The sequence below is a fragment of the Sminthopsis crassicaudata genome, chromosome 4 (assembly GCF_048593235.1).
Source record: "Sminthopsis crassicaudata isolate SCR6 chromosome 4, ASM4859323v1, whole genome shotgun sequence".
Lineage (NCBI taxonomy): Eukaryota > Metazoa > Chordata > Mammalia > Dasyuromorphia > Dasyuridae > Sminthopsis > Sminthopsis crassicaudata.
This window is the reverse complement of record NC_133620.1, coordinates 399,731,657-399,755,344: the sequence shown is the minus strand read 5'-3', so window position 1 is coordinate 399,755,344 and position 23,688 is coordinate 399,731,657. Positions and strand designations below refer to the sequence as shown.

At 32.7% G+C, this 23,688-nt stretch overlaps 2 protein-coding genes across 2 annotated transcripts in view; both read left to right on the top strand.

The window, feature by feature from the left end:
* AHCTF1 (AT-hook containing transcription factor 1) overlaps positions 1 to 2,817 on the top strand; it is a 104,033-nt gene extending 101,216 nt beyond the window's left edge. The window contains 1 exon segment of the mRNA XM_074262581.1: positions 2,460 to 2,817. Coding sequence (XP_074118682.1) covers positions 2,460 to 2,652 — 193 coding nt within the window. The 3' untranslated portion in view covers positions 2,653 to 2,817.
* Positions 2,818 to 3,933: 1,116 nt separating this feature from the next.
* The window catches only part of LOC141539591 (kinesin-like protein KIF28), a 60,196-nt gene continuing 40,441 nt past the window's right edge, over positions 3,934 to 23,688 (top strand). Inside the window, exons 1-5 of the mRNA XM_074262582.1 lie at positions 3,934 to 3,998; positions 7,704 to 7,898; positions 13,257 to 13,460; positions 16,902 to 16,937; positions 17,468 to 17,692. Of these exons, the coding sequence (XP_074118683.1) occupies positions 3,939 to 3,998; positions 7,704 to 7,898; positions 13,257 to 13,460; positions 16,902 to 16,937; positions 17,468 to 17,692 (720 nt within the window). The 5' untranslated portion in view covers positions 3,934 to 3,938. The remainder of the gene's footprint in view (positions 3,999 to 7,703; positions 7,899 to 13,256; positions 13,461 to 16,901; positions 16,938 to 17,467; positions 17,693 to 23,688) is intronic.

Here is a 23,688-nt window from a genome sequence, read left to right as displayed (position 1 = left end):
GCAGCACTTATGTTGGACAGTGCATATATAGTACGTAATTTCAAACTTTGGTTTATTTGATAAGTATACCACTAACTCACACTGAATTTTTAGCCTGATTTTCTTTTTTATATGAACCATTGAGTCATGTCTCTTTTATTCTGTATATATACAACTGAACTTATTAATTTTAAATAAGACTTTTACAAAATGAATTTTTGAAATTCAACAAATAGGATAGGTTTTTGAGCATTTGGATTGGCCTCAAATTCTTGTCAATTCAAATGCTTGATTTCTAAATGGCATAAAAAGAAAGACTTGTCCTTTCAGGGCTCCACTGGCTTCAAATGTCACAGAAGGACAAAAATCCGGTAATTAAAAAAATTTAGCTTGGAGAAATGAAGAGGAACAAAGTTTTATTAGTTATTAATAATTAACAATTTCATTAAGAGTTCGTTAGGATATACAAAAATGAAAGAAGGGATGAGGATAATGAGATTCTTAAAAAACAGAACTATGTTCTGAATTATACAAAGGACAATTAGAAACATACACACATTATGTTGTATACAAATACATTAAACACATCAAGAAAATGGGCTGGAACAGGAAGAGACAATTTAATAGAGTAGATCCAGGGAAGAAATAGTCATAAAGCACACATTTGGGTATTGAATCAGAAAGGGAAAATTCAAAAAAGAGGTAGTTGAAGAACTAAAGAGCAGGGCCTGGAGTAGGTAATTAAAGGTTGGGGAGGGCAATAGGAACAGACCTATTCTGTTCTAAATGAACCTGAGTTCTCACCTTGTAATTGTCCAGACAACCTGAATTCTCACCTTGTCACTGTCCAGACAACCTGAGTTCTTACCTAGTAATCCTAACATCTCCCCCTTTCTTTTGTAAATTGTAATGTAATGTAATGTAAATTGACTTTGAAATAGAGCAGTTGGGAATAAGAGTATAGTAGAATATGTTGGAGGGAAGTCCAATTAATTCATAATTAATGTCATTGTAAATAGAATTGATCCATAAAATTTTTAAGGGCAGCAGAATGAAATAGATTCAGAGTTAAAAGGAAGGGCCTACAACATAATTCATGTATTAATAAATATCAAAGTAAATGGTGGGAGGAGTTGTTTTTCAATAATTTTTCAATTTTCTGTTTGGCTTTTTTTTTTTTGCTAACTCAGGAAGTACTGCTATGATTTTCACTTTTTGTTTTTTACTTCTTTGGGGGTATACATCTAATGTAGTTGCTGGATCAAAAATACAACAGACTGAATGTATACACAAATCCACTAATTATTTGCTCATAATTTGCTCTACCATAGCCTTGACTATCTTCAGCTTTAGTCATCAGGCTTCTGGAGTAATGATTGGTCATTGCATTGTTCAGAGTTGAAGTCTCAATTTCAGAGTTTTCATTTATAATAAATGTTGTAATTATAGAACTTGTTTTCCTGATTCTTCTCTGTTTTGCATTAATTCATTCAGAGTTTTATACAACTCTTGTGTAAAGATCTGTGGCCATAAAGTCTTTTTGACTCTGCATATTCATCCATGAATTATCTATTAAGCCTGGTCATTTTTAAATTTATGCCTTTAACAAAACAAACTGTTTGATTTTCACTTTTTCCCCAAGAAACACAATCTTTAGTTGGAAAATGTTTGAGCAGTGTCTTTTTCCATATATGTAATGACTGAATTTTTAAAGCCATTTCAGTAGGCTATTGAGAAATAAATATCTAGCATTTATAGTCACACTTAAAGATTTGTAAAATACTTTATATGCTGTCTCATTTATATCACTTTCTCACTACAGTGGGGGTGGAGGGTGCTATTATGATAGCTATTTTGCAAATGAGGAAACAGGCATAGAATAGTTAAATGACTAACCTAGGATCACATAGCTAGTAAATGCTGATACAGAAATTGGGCCTCAAGTCTTACTGACTCCTAGTCTACTACTGCTCATTTTGTTGCCCCCCAACCTCTTTGTCATATCCCTTAACCATGCTTCAGTAACATACAACTCGCCATCTGGTCGTATCAAATCTCCATATTGATACCTTTCATCCTTAGTGCCTTTTTCTAAGATGTTTACTTTCCTATGATCATATTTCTAATATATGAATTTATACCTATGGGAAATATTCAGATGCTATGTAGATATTTATAAATAAAATCAGGCAAAATAATTCAAAATAAATTTTCCTCCTGTCAAAAATTTGTTAGGCCTATTCTAAGAAACACTCTTCAGCTCTGGGTTCAAAACAAGTACTGCTAATTGCTTGCAGATTGCAAAATCAGAAAATCTTGGCATGTATGATAGTATTAACTAATAAAAATAAAGGAAACAAAATGTAAGTTCAGTGTAATGATCACCATGCAAAAAAATCCAGAATTTTTTTTTAAAGTTTTCCCAATAACTATTGTATTTATTTTACCTTAGTATATTTTTCTCCTCTTCCTCTTCACAGAACCACAGAAAAAGAAGGTTCTTGGTCGCCTCCTCCTGTGGAAATAAAGTTGATTTCTCCCTTGGCAACCCCAGTTGAAACACCCAAGAGCAAACCAAGAAGGACTACAGAAACTACGGAAAAAACTCATGGAAGGAACAGAAAGAAACTGTCTTCCTTTCCAAAGCAAGTTTTACGCAGGAAAATGCTATAATGTTTTTTGTTTTTTTTTTTTTTTTCAAGTTTTTAATGTATACCCCCGGTTTGTAAAGTCATCAGAATTGTGTGGATTCTTAAAAATCATCTAATTTGGAAAAAAATAATTTATATAAATTATTGTAAATTTTCATAAATAAATGGTCTTCAATAAGTAAAGTAACTCCATATGGAGTGTGATTCCTTCAGTCACATGCAGTTTTTTCTATTTTATATTAAGACTTCATACATTTATATAATATGTAAATACAGCTTATTATTGGAATGTTAAATAAACTGTATACTTCACAATATGTCAAATTTTTGACAAAAGTTGAATGTGTATTTCTGTTATGGTTTTATGGGCTAATAGTATTTGCTCTGAAAATAATTCTTTTATTCATGAACTTAAATTTCTCTTAAATGAGGATGATATGAACTATTGGTTTAGTTTAGGGGTAAGTTGATTTTCTGATTCACTAAGGATGAAGCTGAGGCCATTGTATTAAACAGTTAAAAAGGTCATTAGTAAATTATTTATATACCTTTTGATTTTAAAGTATGAATAGTGTTGAAGGGGGAAGGGAGTGCCTTTTATTATCTAACATACTCGATTCCCTAAGAAATATTATACTTAGCAAATATTGTGACATGTCCAGTTCATCATACTTTAGACGTTACATTTTCAAATGCTTTAATATTTACAATCTATTTATCTTTACTGAATTAGCTAGTTCACTGATACTAGCATTTCCCACAAGAACACAAAGAAGGGCATGGGGCAGAGGTTTGAAATAATTTTTCCCCACTTTACAGTTACAATTCATTAAATACTGTATTTTATTCCTAGCGTTGTGCTAAGTATTATGAGGAATATAAATAATTGTTTCATTGTCTCTGTGCTCTGCTTATATTGTCTGTTCTTGCTGAGCTGCAGAGGCATAGTATTTTTTAGCCCTTTATTCAGGAGAAGTAGAGTGGTGCTGATAAATATAATAGGTGCTAGAAAATGTTGACTTGATTCAGAGAGTACAGATAATGAAGTACTTTTTAAAAATCCTATATGGAATGTATCTGAACAAAGTTTTAATTGGTGGTGGCTCAGAATTCATGAATAAACTAGGGTTATAGAAGATTGCCTAAAAATAATTTATAGCAGGTAATTGATAGTTTATAATGACTTAATTAAAAATTAATCATCTAGAAAGTTGGCAGACATTTTAGTACCAGGTTGGGTTAGTGTAAATTAGGAGTGCTTTTCCTAATTACTTTTCTCCCAAATAACATAAAAAGAAAGAAAATATAATGGAATTGCCAAGCATGGACAGTATAAAAGTTGCAGTTCGAGTTCGGCCTTTCAATCAGGTAAGTACTTTGTGCCAACCAAAAATTTCAGACTGATTTTGACTTAATAGCAGAAATCTTCCTTCTCTTTAAACTATTTGAATGGTCTAGACCTGTTTAAATACATTCTGAGTAGCTTATTCCAGGAAGTATCAATTAGACTTACTTAGTGGTATAGGTAAAATTTGTTAAGAATTAGATTTGTTAAAAAATAAAATGTGCTTACCTTCAGGGAAGTAAGTTCCTTGTTCTTGGAGGACTTCAAGCAGAAGCTGAATGAACATTTTTCAGGTTTCCATCTGGGGGGGGTTATTTCAGATATAATTTGAATCAGATGACAGCTGGGGTACTCTCCAATTTTGTGATTTTGTTATTTATTTAAATACAAATATATTTCACTAGAAAAAATAACATACTAGGAAATGATTTATGTCAATCATGGCAATTTTTTTGGATGTAAAGAAAATATTTCAAGATATCCTTTCCCATATGTTAAAGTAGGATTTATATTGGAATAAAATTGTGGAGCAAAAATTTCTTTCCATACTTTTTTTTCAGTCCAGAAATGGATCATACACATTCAATAACCAACTTTAACTTTCATTCTTTTAACAAATCACAATTTAACATATTTTTCAAAAATTTCAAGACTATCCTTAGAAAATGTTGTTTTGACATGAGAATTTGTCAAGTTTTTAACCTACCTGGAACATCTGTTTGTGTAAGTACATTAAAAATAAAAGTTGTTACAGCTTTTTTTGCATAAAACTACATTTTGTTATTAATACCAATTTGCTCAGTAATCATATGATACCTTGTCACTTTGACCTACTATTGTAAAGAATCTTTGATTATTATGAGAAGTAACGAACATAACTTTTCAAAGTCAAAAATAGTATAATTTCACACCATTCAGTTTCTGTTTTGTTTTCATATTGTTGTATTCATATTAAGACTTTTTTTTTTTTTTTAATGTATTGATTAGTGGTTTTTGCGGTTTGTTTTTTTTAATCTCTGCTTCCCTCCCCTTCCTTTGTCATAAGGGATAAACCTCAATGAGAGATGTATCAACATTCAAAGAAACAATCTAGGAAAATGAAAAAGATTAAAACTGAACAGTAATTCTAAACAGTTAAACCAAGAAGTTACCTAGTACTAAATTTCTCTGACCATTCTGCATCATCTTTAAAAGAACTGGACTTAAATCAAGACTTGCTTTTGGAGCCTTTCTTAAGCAAGTAATGTCTGTAACTTTGATTAAGGTCCACAGCCTTTTTCTTCATTGCTTTGAGTTGTGAAAATCAAATGTTAAGATGGTGGCAAGTCATATTTATGTAACACTAAAAGGTGGAGAGCATTTATCACATTTGATCCTTAGGGCAAGCCTGTGGACAGAGTACTATTGTACACATTTGTAGATAAAGGAAACAGGAACAAGGTCAAGCAGTTGGTGAGTGCAGCATTAAAACCAAGCTCTTTCTTGACTCCTGAGTCCAATAAACTGTCCACTACCATATTAAGTGCTTTGAAATTCTGTTTGAAATGTTGATTATTATTCAGTAAGTCTGAGTGAGGAACCTTCCTCTACTAGTGTATTTTCATAGCTTACATAGAATTGCCTGCAGCATTGAGAGGCTGAGATTTGTTCAGAGACACCCAGAGCCAGTATGTGTGGCAGACAGGAGTTGGAAATTAGTTTGTCTTCATTTAAGTTGGCTGTATACCATTTCACCTCATTTACAGATTTTTAAAATGATTTAATTATAATTGTATCAGTAAACATTTAAACACCTACTGTGTACTAGGCACTGCTGTACAAGGATATAAAAAGGTAAAAGAGACCCCTGTTTTAAATGATATTTTAAGAATCTAAGTAAATCACAAGTTAATGATTATCATCTTTGTTTTTGCTAATTGAAGATTAATTCTGCCCTTCCATACCCAAAAGTATTGAAAAGTTCTTGTCATTAAAGGTAATCTTGGACTACAATAAATCTTATTTAAATGGAGTGGATGTTAAATATTAAAACATTTAGTATTTTGCTACCTCAATGTCTGCCCCCAATCTCTTCTACATTTTTTAATAGGTACAAGAAGGAAGTTTGGAGAAAGTTGGCTTGATTATATTGGTTAGATCAGTCTTAACTACACAAGTTTTTGTCCCTACCATTACTTTGTACATATTGATTCTCTTAATCAAAACACTAAGGAAAAGTCTGGGAAGTAGTGGCCTGGGCCTGAGATGTGACTGTGAAAGCTCATCAATTAGAGCCCAAAGCTACAGGGGTGAGTCAATGGAATAAATCTCTTGAGCATCATTTTCCTCATCTATAAAATAGGGACAATACATATATAGTCTATGCAATGTTAAAAAAAACCCTTTTCAAATCTTAAAAGTATATAACTTAGCAATATCTGTTTTTGATCTTGTGTTATTTAACATTTTTAATAAATGTCTATGATTAACACCCAGAATGTGGCTGATCTAAGAAGCAGTCAGTTTTAAGTAGTATTTAGATGAAAGATCACCTGAGGATACATGGTGGTCATTGGCTTCAGGAGGCAGTAAATTACAGCTGTCTGATTGTAAAACTAAGTGGAAAATAGCTAACCCAGTGGATGACAAGAGCCATGATCCAAAAAAGATCTTGACAGCAAGCATAAAATCTAATACTAATTGAATAGGGATTTTTAAAAAAACATTCAATATGAGTGTAAGTAGTTTATCATTTTTTCTACAAATGGTTTTAGTGGATTAAAAGCTCAATGTCAGTTATTTGATGTGGCAGCCAGTAAATCTAATGTGATTTGGGGCTGATAGACATGGATAGAAAACTGATAATAATCCCTCTACTCTTTATTCTATTTTGGTCAGATAATTGGAATAGGTTCATTTCTGAATGCCACATTAAGGGAGGACTTTGGTTAATTTTAGTATTCAGAAAAGAATGACAAAGATGAAGAACCTGAGATTTATGCCATGTGAGAATAGATTGAAAGAATTAGGGAAGTTTAGCCCAAAAAAAGTCATGGGGGATTGGGAGAGAGTAATGTGATAACTATATATATGTTCAAGTGTGAAGGCAGTCATATAGAAGAAAGATAATGTTATAATGTTCATGCCAAACTAAACTTGGGTAGAAAGAACAATAAGACATTTTAAAGTTAAAAAGAAACCAAAATAAAGAGATGGAGCTATCCAAATGATTTTAGGAAATCTTTTCCTTTTACTAGGGCCCTTCAAAGAAAATCTGACTCATAAATTTTCATGTGTTGTATGGAGGGAATTCTTAATCCAGTTGAAATAGATTTTCTTGAGATCCCTTCCAATTCTAAAATTCTGTGATTTTTGTTTTCAAATTGTAATAGTAGGCTAAAGATGCTGCCTCACCATTAATATCCCTAATTTGTGTGATAGAAGCAGATGTTATCTGTTAGGATTAAAGGGAGTTCTCACCTTGTCACTGTCCAGACAACCTGAGTTCTCATCTGGTAATTCTAACAGTTATCTGGGTCACTTATGTTAAGAATTCATAAAGCAAGACAAAACCTTTCTAAGACAGCATAATAGGAAAGAAGAATGCATCTTTAGAAAAAGAAGCTTAAATGTTTAATAACTACAACTTACAATGATTTCAGGCATATTGCATTAAAAGCTACAAGTAAATATAAATTAGACAAAGGCTATAAGTAATTATTCTAAGATTCTTTCTCATTTGCTTCTAGCGAGAGAAGAATGCAGGAAGCAGATGTGTGATTTCAATGCAATCTGGGACCACCACTATTATACATGATCCCAAGAACCCAGAACATATAAAAACTTTTACTTTTGATTTGGCATATTGGTCTCACAGTGGTTTTCAAAGGGACAAAAATGGTGTACTTATTTCAACTGGTTCTAACAGTGAATTTGCAGGCCAGGTAAATTGTCTTAAAATGAAATTTTACTTGTATTTTTTTTTTTTTTTTTTTTACAAATTGATATTACATAAAATATAGATTTTACTCATTTTACTGATATGTATTGGAAATTGTACGTAATTATGTATGTTGTATATGTATATATTTTATATAATATATGGTAAGACTATTTTCTGCACCCAAATAAATGATGCCTTTCAAAGTAATTACTTTGAAAGTAAATCTTTGTCTCAGTGATATTGCCACGGTTCTTCATGTTTTTGAAATTTTTCTTGTAGTTACATCAAAAATTACCTGTAGAAAGTTAATGCAGGCACTGGACAAGATAAAAACAATTAAGGACTTCCTTCCCTCATGGACTTTTTGGGAATATATATTTTAAAATTTCAACAGTCATAGCAAATCATTTGAGACTTGATTTGAATTTTCAAAATATACAAAATTCACTCCTAGTTCAGTATGGTGAAAAACATCAAACAGGATAATCATTTGTGGGTTGTTATTGTTTTTAAAGAAAAAAGAAACGCTAAAAAGTAATGAAATTTGTTTCCACATATAGCTCCTATATTGATTCCAAAAACAATTTAAAAAGAGAGATGTTGAATTAGGTAAATCTCAATACTTCTCTTTTATTTCTCTCCTTTCCCCAAGCAGAATGTAAATTTTTTAGGACAAGAGATATTTTTTTTTAAACTTTGTATGAATTACACCTAATATCACATACTCCAAGTCCATTTCCACCTAGACTATTCAAACTTTTGTTTCTATCAGCCATCCTGATTGGAAGTTGGAGTATACAGCTAGTATAGAGTATTTTGGAGGATATTTGACAGGATACTTAGATCTGAGCGAAAGCCTTCTAGGTTTCTGCCACAGATACCATTCTTTAAGAAATTGCTTAACTAGAAGTCTTAAAAGAAAAAAAAAAAGGGGGGGGTGGGGGGGTGGAGGTGGAGATGGGGAAAGAGAAGAAATCTGTGCTTCATAAGTACACTTTAGAAAGGAGATTCTCCATGTCCCCAAAACAAAAGTTAGGTAGCATGGAGTTCTCTGATGCTATGAATGCTTTGCCCTTTTCTTAGACAAGATCTTTTCTGATTTTAATGTCTTTTTGCAGGTTTTTTTCTTACTATTGATAAGTTTTTTTGCCTCATACGCTTTGGGCAGCATATTAACTCCTAGCAAAAATATCTTTCTTCATCATTGTGGCTAGCCAGTTTGCCTCATTCTCTTTCCTCAGCCAGGTGTTTCTATTCCAGAATCACAGAGCCTGCTGTTGATCTTTTTTTTACCTTCTGTTTGTTATCTACTTGTTATCTCTGAATCATCCTCATCTTGTATTCTCCACCATACTTCAACTCATCCTTGTTTCCTATGTTTGTATATATTCCTTATGTAACAATCTTAGAGAGTTAGGGATTTGGTAAAGTGTAGACATTTAGATAATTAAGCAAAGGAAATACAGAAAAATCTGAGATAAAGGACTTATTTAGATTTTATGTATCTATTCGCTCTGTCATATGTTAGAAATACAAAAACAAACCAAAAAAAGTTTCTTTGAAGGAGCTTTACATTCTAATGAGAGCTCAGAGAGCACATTAAAGGAAATTGGAACGGAAAGGTGGCAAAATTGTCAATGGCAAAGTAAAAGAAAGTGGAACCAGAAGAGAAGTGGGCATGGATGGCTAAGGAGTCTCATGAAAATGGTGGTTCAATGCAGAAACTTACTGCTCAGGAAAATCAACTTGAATTCTCCAACTTGTTTTTCTGAGGTGATAAAAGTCTGCTAAAGTGCTTAATTAAGTGAGGTGCTTGCAGTTTAAGTATAAGCACCCCTAAGTCCTTTTAAAAGTAAGGCAAAGATGCCTATACAGTATACAGAAAGAGGAAAATTTTGCCATGACTTCAATTATACATTATTTGTTTTTCTGCCACACCTAAGTAATTACTATCTATATTATGTTCATAAGTTGATCAAAAAAAAAAAAGTTGAAGGGGCTCTTTCACAGGTTAACAGGAACAATGAAATATTTATTTTTAAAAAACAGACTTGAGGGGGAGGTTTTTGAAGTGGGAGAAACTTTTCTTAGTAAGTTTGAAACTTGGAGTAATGTATCACAGTCCTTAAAGCTTGAGAAGAGAAAGAATGGAAGGAAGTAAAAAAATTAATTTTGAAAATTTCAATAAAGAAGAGGAAACTAGGTATTCTGAGGAGGAAACAGCTGGATATTCTCCAAAAGAAAACCTAAATCCACAAATGAATGCTCTTAACTAATATGGGTGAAAAAGAGGAGGGGAAAAAAGGATTAAGTACTGATTATTCCCTAGACAGAAGTACTTGAGGCAGTGCTTCTGGTTATTCAAATGGGCACAAATGATATTTCCAGAAGAAACCCATGAAGTGTTACTAAAGCTACAAATTTTACACAATAAACTGAAGACAAGAGCAGCATTGGTTGTTTTCTTCACTACCATCAATTGGAAAGGGATGTATAAAACTTACCAATCAAATTAGATTCTTTAAAGATAAGGTGTATAAAGTAAGAAAGGTGGATGAGATAAAGATAGGTGGATAGAGCACCAGCCCTGAAATCGGGAGAACCTAAATTCAAATCTAGTCTGACTTTACACTTACTAGCTTGTGATCCTGGGCAAGTCAATCCCAATTACCTCAGCCAAAAAAAAAAAAAAAAAAAACAAATACAAGTAAGGGAATGAAAGAATGGAGTATAAAAGCAAGCCTTATGAAGGTATCAGAAATGTCGCATGAGAAAAAGATAGCTCTTTTTCCTTCTATCTTGGAGGAAAGAAGGATCAAATAAGGGAAAAGACCATTTCTCAGGGGAAAAAATAATTTTGGTGATATGTAAAAACGAGGCAATACTGCTTAATTCTCACCTTCTGTTTTCTCTGCCAAGGAGAATTACTTTGCATGGAGCTGATATGCAAAATAAGTATGGAAAATTGTCAAAGAAGCATCCAAATTGATGAATTTAATGCACCAAAAACAAAGAAACCAAGTCTTTGTTAATGGAAAGAGCCAGCAGGTGCAATTTCTGCTCTGCTTTCAATATTTGAAAAAATTATAGAAACCAGGAGAGGCATAGTTCAGGACTGAAGAAGGACAAAAAAATTTCTTAATAGAATAGGTCCTGCAAACTCTAAACCAGCGAGTTTGACTTTGATTCCTAATAAAATTCTAGAAAAAGGTCACTTTTTAAAAAATCGTTAATGACTAGAAAAGGATGTTGTGATTTAAAAAAAAAAAAAAAAAAAAAAAAAAAAAAGCCATCATGACCACATCAAGAAAAGGTGGTCATGCCAAACTAATCTTTTCCCCTTTATTGATAAGGTTACCAAGTTCAAAGAAGTGTTGTAGGTATACTTTATCTTGATTTTAGCAAACCATTTCAGAAAATTTTCTTGTGGAAAAAAAGTAGACTTACATGATAATATACTAAGTAGATAGATTCAGAATTAGTCAAATGGTTAAACTGAGAGTAAGATTAGTTAATGGTTCAATTTAAACTATCAGAAGTCCTCCAGTTAAATGACTCACAGATCTTTGTCAGCTCAGAGAGAGTATTTTTGTCAGTGACTTTGGAAGAAAGATAAGATAGATAAAAGGGCAGCTAAGTGGTGTAATGGATAGAGCACCAGCCCTGAAATCAGGAGGACCTGAGTTCAAATATGACTTCAGACACTTAACACTTCCTAGCTGTGTGATCCTGGGCAAATCACTTAACCCCAACTGCCTCAGGAAGGAAAAAAAGCATAGATAACACTAGCTAAATTTCTTAAATACAGAAATCTGGGAAAATTCCATTGAAAGATACAGTTTGAAAAGATTCTGAAAAAGAAATTTAAAATTGATTTCAAGTTCAAAATAATTCAACAATGTGATGTGGCAGCCAAAAAGTAAAAAATAAGTTGCTAGCACTTACTTATCTACAAAAACAAAGAAAAAAACCAGCAGCTTCAGTTAAGATTCATTTTAACAGTATCAGTATTTCTAGGTTTATAATTTGCTGGAATTTTATATCAAATTATATCAAAATCTCCCAAATATGAAAAATGACTCTTTCAGGTGAAAATGGTACATATGAACTAGAATAACTGTTTGAGTATTATAATAATTGTTAAGCACAAATAATGTATGCTAAGTAAATTAAGATTTGCAAAGCACTTAGATTATTTACTTAGATAATTTCTGTAGATACAAAACAACGTAACAGTTATGTAAAATAGCTGCTATTCTCATTTTACTGATGAGGAAATTGAAGATAAAGGCTGTGGTTACTCATCTAGTACAGCTAGCTGGCACAGTAGATAGAGCATTTGGCCTTAAATCAGGAAGACTCATGTTCATGAGTTCAAATCTGGCCTCAGACACTCACTATGTATGTAATCCTAGATAAGTCACTCAACCCTATTTGCCTCTGTTTCCTCATCTATAAAATGAGGTGGAGAAGGAAATGGCAAACCACTCCAGTCTCTTTTCCAAGAAAACCCGAAAAAGGGTCTCAAAGAACCAGATACACCTGAACGCAACTAAACAAAATAGAGCGCAAATTCCTCAATTTGGCATTTAAAACTTGGACATCTGGATGGCCCAGCGGATAAAATACTGATCCTGGAATCTGGAGAGCTTCATGGCAAACCCCCATCTTTGCCAACCACTCCCCCACCTCAAATGGGGTCACAAAAAGTCAGATTCTACTAAATGACATCCTAATGGCAACACTGCCACATATCTACTAACTAGGTCTTAAATTCAGGTATTCTTGATTTCAAAATAAGCACTCTAGCTTCTGATAAGAGAAAATTCTTACTCCTTTGTGTAGCATGCAAATCCCATCACAGCCTGGCTCCAATCTTCTATATTTTTCCACATTTATATGTTATCCCCCTCGTATGCACTCATATTTCAGCCAAACCACTCTATTTGCTGCTTCATGGTATTCTATTTCATCTCTGCATTTCCACTTCTGTCTTCTCTTCCACAGCTTAGGATGCCTCGATTCCTTCATAGCTCAGCTTATGTTGTTTACTTACAAGATAGTTTTCCTTATTTCCCCACCCTAGTGGCAAATATGCTCCTGAAATTATATATACAATAATGTATGCAAAGCACTTTGTAAGCCTTGAGGTACTATATAAATGCTAGATTTTTTTGTGTGTGTGTGTAAAACTTTAGATACTGTTGTTTTGCCCAATAGTATCATGTTCCTGAGGGCAGGAACCATTTGGGTTTTTCTTTATTGTCCTAGTACAGTGCCCAATACCTGTTAGGTGCTTAGTAATGATGCTTCTTCTTGCTCTCCATTTCCTAAGTTTTCCTACCTGTGATCCTTGTAGAGAGATGTTTTTCGTGACCTTGGCCAAGGAGTTCTAGACAGTGCCTGGCAGGGTTATAATGCCACCCTCCTGGCCTATGGCCAGACTGGCTCTGGGAAAAGCTACTCCATGATTGGTTATGGGGCTGACAAGGGCATAATCCCCAATGTGTGTGAAGAACTCTTTAAAGCCACTGAAAACAAAGAAAAAAACCAGCAATATCAGGTAAGATTTTATTCTAAGTGTCAGTATTTCTGGATTCCAGATTCACTGGAATTTTATGTTAAAATCTCCCAAATGATAAATGACAACTTTTTGTTTCAGATAAAAATAATATTATGTATCAACTAAACTAAACTATATGAATCATAATAAATTGAAAAATTATCTTTGTCCTTTATTTAATCTCTGCATGCAATCCATTAGAAGTTATTAAAAAAAAAAAAAGCCTTCCACAGAACCAACCATTTTCATGTAATCAGAGAAGTTATTACATCCCTTTTTTATTTTCTATAATTTTTAATTAAAACTTAATTACACATGATTAAATTTAGCTAATTAAAAATTAATTTTGATTTTTAAATGAAAATTCAGCTTTCAATTTTTTTTTTCAATTCCTTAACTTTATTTTAGATTTGTATAAGTCTGAAAAAGCACACACTCTCTCATTTCTCCTTGTCATCCAATTGACTTTTTTTCCCAAATACTTTGATCCCTTGCCATTTGGTGCATATATATAAAAGTATTGATGATTCTTTTTTTTTTAATTTATCTTTAAGTATAATGTAGTTTCCTTCCTTTACTCTTGTCTGTTTTTGCTGTTAATTTGTCATTATGATTTTCACAGCCCTTTATTTTAACTCTATAAATCTTTGTTTCAAGTGTGCTTCTTGTAAATGATATGTTTTTTGAAATCTGCTTTTCAAATCTATTCTGCTCTTCCTTTTCCCTTGGGTGCAGTTCATCCAGTTCATTGATATAATTTTTCATTGGATTAGTGCTGAAAGGGTCCTTGAGGTTATTAAACCTAACCCTTCTCTTCACCCATTATAGAGGGGCTAGATAACTTGTCCAGGGTCACATGGCTAATTAATATTGGGATGGGATTCTTCCTGATTATTAGTTCAGTGCTCTACCATCCTCAGACTTTTTTTTTTTTTTTAAACAAATGAGGAAAGTGAAGACCAGAAAAGTCTAGTGACTTCTCAAAAGTTATGCTGTTAATCACTGGCCAAGGGAGGTTTAATTTGCTTTCTTATTTAAAGCAAACAATCCAATTTCTATCCCTAATTAATATGTATGATTTTAAAGTATTTTAGATCTTGCTATGAATTGAAGTTTGGAATATTATGAAAATAGAAATCAATTAAAACAATTAGCTATTTCTTTTTTTATAATGACAGATTTTATTTTTCAAAATATGTACAAAAATAATTTTCAACATTCACCCTTGCAGAACTGTGTTTCAAAATTTTCTCCCTCTCTCTCCATCTCCTCTCTCCCTTAAATAGCACGTAATCCAGTTTAGATTAAACATATGCAGTTCTTTTAACCATATTTCCCCATTTATCATGTTGCAAAAGAAAAATCATATAAAAAGGAAAAAAATGAGAAAAAAATAAAGCAAACAAAAAAGGTGAAAAAACTATGTTGTGATCCACATTTAGTTCCCATAGTCTTCTCTCTGAGTATGGATGGCTCTCTCCATAACAAGTCTATTGGAATTTGCCTGAATCACCTCATTGTTGGAAAGAGCCAAGTTCATCACAATTGGTCATCATATAATCTTGTTGCTATGAACAATGATCTCCTGGTTCTGCTCATTTCACTCAGCATCAATTGATGTAAGTCTCTCTGGGTCTTTCTGAAATCATCCTGCTGGTCATTTCTTATAGAACAATATTATTCCATTACATTCATACATCATAACTTATTCAGACAATCTCCAATTGATCAGGTTTCCACTCAGCTTCCAGTTTTCTACCATTACAAAAAAGAGCTGCTACAAACATTTTTGCACATGATTTCCAGTTTTTATTATTTCTTTGGATACAGACCCAGTAGAGACACTTCTGGATCAAAGGGTATGACAGTTTGATAACCCTTTAGGCATAGTTCCAAATTGCTCTCCAGAATGGTTAGATCAGTTCACAACACACCAATGGTGTATTAATGTCCTAGTTCTTCCACATTCCCTCCAATATTTATCATTATCTTTTCCTGTCATTTTAACCAATCTGAGAGGTATGAAGTGATATCTCAGAGTTGTTTTAATTTGCATTTTTCTAATTAGTTAATTAATCTAATAGTAATTTAGAACATTTTTTCATATGTCTTTTGAGCATTTATCAATTGGAGAATGGCTTGTATTCTTGTAAATTTGAGTCAATTCTCTATATATTTTAGAAATGAGACCTTTTTCAGAAACTATGGGTGTAAGATTTTTTTTTCCAGTTTTTCCCTTCTAATATTGCCTGCATTAATTTTGTGAATACAAAACCTTTAAATTTAATATAATCAAAATTTTGGATTTCATAATGTTCTCTAGTTCTTTGACCTTAAATTCCTTCCTTCTCCACAGATATAAGTAGATTATCCCTTCTTCTGATTTGCTTATAGTATCACCTTTTGTGTCTAAATCATGAACCCATTTTGACCTTATTTTGGTATAGGGTGTTAGGTGTTGATAGTGCCTAGTTTCTGCCATAATATTTTCCAATTTTCCCAGCAGTTTTTGTCATATAGTGTTTCTTATCCCAGAAGCTGGCATCTTTGGGTTTATCAAATACGAGATTACTATAGTCATTGACTATTGTGTCTTGTAAACCTAACGAATTCCATTGATCCACTACTTTATTTCTTAGACAGTACCAGATGGTTTTGATGACTGCTACTTTATAATATAGTCTTAAGCCTGGTACAACTAGGCCAGCTTTATTTGCTTTTTTTCCCCCATTAATTCCTATGAAATTCTTGATCATTTTTTCTTTCAGACAAATTTTGTTATATTTTTTCTAGCTCTATAAAGTAATTTCTTGGCAATTTGATTAATATGGTTCTGAATAACATGTGAATTCATGTAGAATTTTTATTATATTAGCTCGGCCCATCCATGAGCACTTGGCAATCGGCTATTTCTTCTTCGTCTTCCTAGAAACCAGGATTGAGATTGATGATGAAGAGATTAAGAAATATATTTCTTTTTTCCTTAATATTTAATCATCAAATCAGATTTTCTATTTTCCCTGTGGAAGGTAAAAGAAAAGTAAATCATCCATCAGTGGGTGAACTTTTGGAGAAGCTATGTGGTAAACAGAAATTCAAGTCAAAAGAACTGGATTATTTTTCGGTTCTCTTTTATTTTTTCAACAAGACACTTGACTTCTCTGTTTCATTTTTTTCCCAAAGTTTGTAAAGTGACAAGATGATCAGAAGATGATCATTGAATTTAATTATCTTCTAGGTAGGAGTCTTTTTATCCTATGTGAAAGAAATTACTAGCCTGCTTGTTCAAAGATCTAAACCATTATGTCTTGGTTAAATTTGAGGACAATGTCCATTGCTTCCATTTTACATTTAGTTTGAATGATTAATTGTACTTTAAATAGAGTTTTACAAAGAACCATTCAAAACAATGACTTTTTAAAATATTTTTTGTCTTTATAGGTGACATTCAGTATGCTGGAAATTTATAATGAGCAGGTAAAAATAAGTGCATTTTCTTATATTTTCTAGATATCACTTTCAGACTATAACTTTCTTGATGGCAGAAAACAGATCTTAATTATTTTTATCTAGAACAATACTTTGCTTGCACATAGTTGCTTACTAAATACTTTCTGACTGAATGATCAATATTTTTATTTGATGTTGACTATAATAATTATCCATTTTTTTCTTGTTTTCTTGCATTTCATAAGTCATGTATGACCCGGTAATTAAATCATAAAGTCATAAAATCCTAATGTAAGAGCTTAAGAATGTTAGCAATCTTTTTTAAAAAAAAATCTAGTCCCACACACTTCCTTAGGAGGAAACCAAGGCCCCTAAAAGTTAAGTGACTTACTCAAGGTTATGTAGATAGACTAAACTAAAACCCAAGTTTTCCAATTCATTAGCTTAATTTCATTTACTTAATAGTATTTGAAAATATAAAATTATTTCTCTAAAAAAATCACCTGGGCAATTTGGTGCCTAGAAACAAAGAACCTTTGTCATTGTTTTTCCCTTAGGTTAGTGATTTGCTGTCTAAAACCAAGAAGCCTGGAGGGCTTAAGGTAAGAGAAGATCAGCACCAAGGCTTTTACGTAGATGGTTTGACTTTTGTACCTTGTGACAGCTATGCACAAATTGAGAGATTAATGGAACAAGGCCTTAAAGCCAGAACTACTGCAGCAACAAGCATGAATGCCACCAGCAGCCGGTCCCATATGCTTATCAGCATTCAATTTAAACAGGTATAAATCTGATTTTGTTGTTTCCATCTATAATCAAGGGGCATCAAGTAAAATACCTTGAAAGTAACTATAAGAACTGCTGATCTTGGTTTCTGTATAGACTTGACTAGCAGCAATAGATAAGGTGACCATATTTCACACCCAAGAATGGAGGGGAGGGGTAAAGCAGGATGAAAAAGAAAAGCCAACTCTTCCCTCGTTACTATGTTCCGTAACACTAACTGAGCCCCATCATGGTGATACAGTAAAGGGTAGAGTCAAGGATACACTTTTTAACTAAAGCTTTTTATTTTCAAACTATATGCATGGATAATTTTCAGCAAAACCCTGGGTTTCCAATTTTCTTCTCTTCCTTTCCCCCCCCCACTCCCTCCCCAGATAGAAAGTAATTCAATATATGTGAAGCATGTGCAGTTCTATATGTATTTCCACAAATATCATGCTACACAAGAAAAATCAGTTCAAAAAGGAAAAATCAATGAGGAAAAAAAAACCAAAATAAAGGCAAACAACAACAGAAAGTGAAAAAACTATGTTCCCATGGCCCTCTCTCTGGATACAAATGGCTGTCTTCATCAAAAGACCATTGGAACTGGCCTGAATCATCTCATTATTGAAGAGAGAGCATCATGAATTGATCATCATTGTGCATACAGCTCAGTAGAGACATGGCTGGTCAAAGAGTATACAAAGTAATAGCTCTTTGGGCATAGTTCTCCAGAATGGTTGGATCAGTTCAAATCACCAACAGTGTATTATTAGTGTCCCAATTTTCCCATATCCCCACCCACATTCGTCATTATCTTTTCCTGTCATCTTGGCCAATCTGAGAAGGGTGTTGTGATGTCTCAGAGTTGTCTTAATTTGCATTTCTTGATCAATAATGATTTAGAGCACCTTTTCATATGCCTAGAAATAGTTTTAATTTCTTCATCTGAAAATTTTCATATCCTTTGATCATTTATCAATTGAAGAATGGCTTTAATGCCTATAAATTTGAGTCAATACCCTATATATCTTAGAAATGAAAGGGGCAGCTAGGTGGCGCAGTGAATAGAGCACCAGCCTTGAATTCAGGGGGACCCGAGTTTAAATCTGGTCTCAGACACTTAACACTTCCTAGCTGTGTGATCCTGGGCAAGTCACTTAACCCCAGCCTCAGGGAAAAAAAAAAAAAAAAAAGAATAGAAATGAGGCTTTTAATCAGAACTCTTTATTGTAAAACATTTTTCCCAGTTTATTTCTTACCTTCTAATCTTGTCTGCATTGGTTTTTGTTTGTATGAAAACTTTTTAGCTTATTATAATTAAAATTATCCATTTTGTATTCTTCTTTGGTCATAAATTCTTTCCTTATCCACAGATCTGAGAGGCCAAGTATCCTGTGTTATTCTAATTTGCTTATAATATAACTCTTTATGTCTAAATCATGAACCCATTTTGATTTTATCTTGGTATAGGGTGGTAGAAGTTGATCAGTGCCTAGTTTCTGCCATACTAATTTCCAGTTTTCCCAGCAGTTTTTATCAGATAGTGAATTCTTATCCCAAAAGTTGAGATTTTTGGATTTTCAAACACTAGATATTATAGTTATTTTCCTATTGTGTCTTGTGAACTTAACCTTTTCCACTGATCAACTGCTCTATTTCTTAGCCAGTACCAAATGGTTTTGATGACTGCTGCTTTATAATATAGTTTTAGCATGTATAGCACAGCTAGGCCACTTTCATTTGCAATTTTTTCATGAATTCCCTTGAAAGACCTTTTGTTCTTCCAGATGAACTTGTATTATTTTTTCTAGCTCTGTATTTCTTGGGAGTTTGATTGATATGGCACTGAATAAATAAATTAATTTAGGTAGTATTGTCATTTTTACTATATTAACTCAGCCTATAAGATTTTTCCAATTGATTAGAGCTGATTTTATTTGTGTGTATAGTGTTTTGTAATTGTGTTGTTATGGTTCTTGACTTTGCCTTGGCAAGTAGACTCCCAAATATTTCATATTATCTACTGTTATTTTAAATGGAATTTTTCTTTCTTTCTCTTGCTGCTGGACTTTGTTGATAATGTATAAAAATAATGATGATTTATGTGGACTTATTTTGTATCCTGCAACTTTGCTAAAGGTGTGAGTTGTTTCTAGTAATTTTTAAAGTTGATTCTCTAGGATTCTCTAAGTATACCATCATAACATCTGTAAAGAGTGATAATTTGGTTTCCTCATTACCTACTCTAATTTCTTTAATCTCTTTTTCTTCTCTTATTGCTAAAGCTAACATTTGTAATACAACATTGAATAATAATGGTGATAGCAGGCAACCTTGTTTCACCCCTGATCTAGGTGGGAATGGTTCTAGGTTATCCTCATTGCATATAGTGTTTGCTGATGATTTTAAATAGATGCTACTTATCATTTTAAGGAAAACTCCATTTATTCCTATACTGTCTGATGTTTTTAATAGGAATGGGTGTGGGATTTTGCCAAAGTCTTTTTCTCCATCTATTGAGATAATCATAAAATTTTTGTTAATTTGGTTATTGATATAGTCAATTATGCTAATAGTTTTTCTAATATTGAACCAGCCCTGCATTCCTGGTATAAATCATACTTGGTCATGTTACATTATTCTGGGAATAACTTGCTATAAATTCTTTGCTAATATTTTATTTAAGATTTTTGTATCAATATTCCGTAGAGAAATTGGTCTGTAATTTTCTTTCTCTGTTTTGACCCTACCTGGTTTAGGTATCAGCACCATGTCTGTGTCATAAAAGGAATTTGGTAGAACTCCTTCTTTCCCTGTTTTTCCCAATAGTTTGCACAGCATTGGAATTAATTGTTCTTTAAATGTTTGATAGAATTCATATGTAAATCCATCTGGTTCTGGAGATTTTTTCTTAGGGAGTTGATTAATAGCTTGTTTAATTTCTTTTTCTAAAATGGAACTATTTAAGTAATTTGTTTCTTCTTCTGTTAATCTGGATAATCTATGTTTTTCTAAGTATTCTTCCATTCCACATAAATTGTCAGATTTATTGACATGTAATTGGGCAAAAGAGTTCCTAATTATTGCTCTGATTTCCTCTTTATTGGTAGAAAGTTCTCCCTTTTCATTTTTGATACTAACAGTTTGATTTTCTTCTTTCCTCTTTCCAATCAAATTAACTAAATGTTTATCTATTTTGTTGGTTTTTTCATAAAACCAACTCTTACTTTTGTTTATTAATTCAATGGTTTTCTCAATTTCAATTTTAATCTTCTCCCCTTTTATTTTCAGAATTTCAAATTTGGTATTGGAGAACTGGACAAGTGGAAACTAATGATGCCATAAGAAACAATAGTCAAAAGAATGGGGGGGAAGAGTAGAAAATGTGAACTATCTCATTGAAACAAAAAACTAACCTGGAAAAGAAATAGAGAAGAGATAATTTAAAATTTATTGGACTATCTAAAAACTATGTTCAAAGAAAGACCCTTGACATCATATTTTATTATAATTTATTTGTTTAATATATTGCCCTAGTTATATTCAAAACAAATTTTTTTAACATTTGGTTTTAAGATTTTTGAGTTCTAGGTTCTTTCACTTTTCCCCACTCACAATTAAGAAACCACATGTGAACTTATGCAAAACATTTCCATAAAAATCAAGTTGTGAAAGAAAACACAGGTCTCTCACCCTAATGAAAATAAAAACCCTCAAGAAAAATTAAGTTAAAAGTAAAGAGAAAGAGAGAATAATAGAGAATGCTTTGATTTATATTCAGACTCCATCAGTTCCTTCTGGGTATGGATAGGATTTTTCATCATAAGTCCTTCCAAGTAGGTATGAATAATTATGCTACTAAGTAAGACTAACAAAATCATTTACAGATGTTATCCCAGAACACTGATATTATTTTATGACATATTTTTAAAATTATAAAGGAAAACTGCCCCAATATCTTAAATCCAGAAGATAAAATAGAAAATGAAAGAATCCACTGCTCACCTCCTTTTTGAAAAGGATCCCAAACTGAAAACTCTCAGAAATACTATAGTTCTCGGATAAAAAACAAAATCTTTTAAACAGTCAGAAACAACTCATATATCATGGAGTCACAGTCAGGAATATACAAGATTTAGCATCTTCTGCTTCAAAAGAGCAGAGGACTTGACATATGATATTTCAGAAGGCAAAGGAATTAAGACTTATAACCAAGAATAATTACTCAGAAAAGGCAAAGGATTATAACTAAGAAAAATTACCCAGAAAAACACAAATATTATCTTCAGGATAAAAAAAAGGGATATATAATGAAATAGAGAAGTAATCATAAGAGACTCAATAAAGTTACACTGTTTAACAATTCTCAGATGATGAAATTGAAACTATATCCACTCATATGAAAGAGTGTTCCAAATCACTACTGATCAGAGAAATGCAAATTAAGACAACTCTGAGATACCACTACACACCTGTCAGATTGGCTAAGATGACAGGAACAAATAATGATGAATGTTGGAGGGGATGTGGGAAAACTGAGACACTGATACATTGTTGGTGGAATTGTGAAAGAATACAACCATTCTGGAGAGCAATTTGGAACTATGCTCAAAAAGTTATCAAACTATGCATACCCTTTGATCCAGCATTGCTGCTATTGGGCCTATATCCCAAAGAAATACTAAAGAGGGGAAAGGGACCTGTATGTGCCAAAATGTTTGTGGCAGCTCTTTTTGTTGTAGCTAGAAACTGGAAGATGAATGGATGTCCATCAATTGGAGAATGGTTGGGTAAATTATGGTATATGAATGTTATGGAATATTATTGCTCTGTAAGAAATGACCAACAGGAGGAATACAGAGAGGCTTGGAGAGACATCAACTGATGCTGAGTGAAACAAGCAGAACTAGGAGATCATTATACACTTCAACAACAACACGGTATGAGGATGTATTCTGATGGAAGTGGAAATCTTCAACATAAAGAAGATCCAACTCACTTCCAGTTGATCAATGATGGACAGAAACAACTACACCCAGAGAAGGAACACTGGGAATTGAATGTAAATTGTTAGCACTACTGTCTATCTACACAGGTTACTTATACCTTCGGAATCTAATACTTAATGTACACAAGAAAATGGTATTTACACACATATATTATATCTAGATTATATTGTAACATATGTAAAATGTATGGGATTGCCTGTCATCAAGGGGAGAGACTGGAGGGAGGGAGGATAATTTGGAAAAATGAATACAAGGGATAATATTATTAAAAAATTACTCATGCATATATACTGTGAAAAAAAATTATAAATAAAAAATTAAAAAAAATAAAACACTTGGCTAAGAAAAAAAAAGTTAAACTGTTTAGATTAATAATTGGGAAGATTGATACATGTAGTTCCTAAGAACTTTTATCATTATTAGGTCAGTTAGAAGGAGTCTACATAAAATTAAGACAACTTGGAGATACCACTACACACCTGTCAGATTGGCTAAGATGACAGGAACAAACAATGATGAATGTTGGAGGGGATGTGGGAAAACTGGGACACTGATACATTGTTGGTGGAGTTGTGAAAGAAGCCAGCCATTCTGGAGAGCAATCTGGAATTATGCCCCAAAAGTTATCAAAATGTGCATACCCTTTGACCCAGCATTGCTGCTATTGGGCCTATATCCCAAAGAAATACTAAAGAAGGGAAAGGGACCTGTATGTGCCAAAATGTTTGTGGCAGCTCTTTTTGTAGTGGCTAGAAACTGGAAAATGAATGGATGCCCATCAATTGGAGAATGGCTAAGTCAATTGTGCTTTATGAATGTTATGGAATATTATTGCTCTGTAAGAAATGACCAGCAGGAGGAATACAGAGAGGCTTGGAGAGACTTACATCAACTGATGCTGAGTGAAATGAATAGAATCAGAATATCGCTGTACACTTCAATACTGTATGAGGATGTATTCTGATGGAAGTGGAAATCTTCAACATAAAGAAGATCCA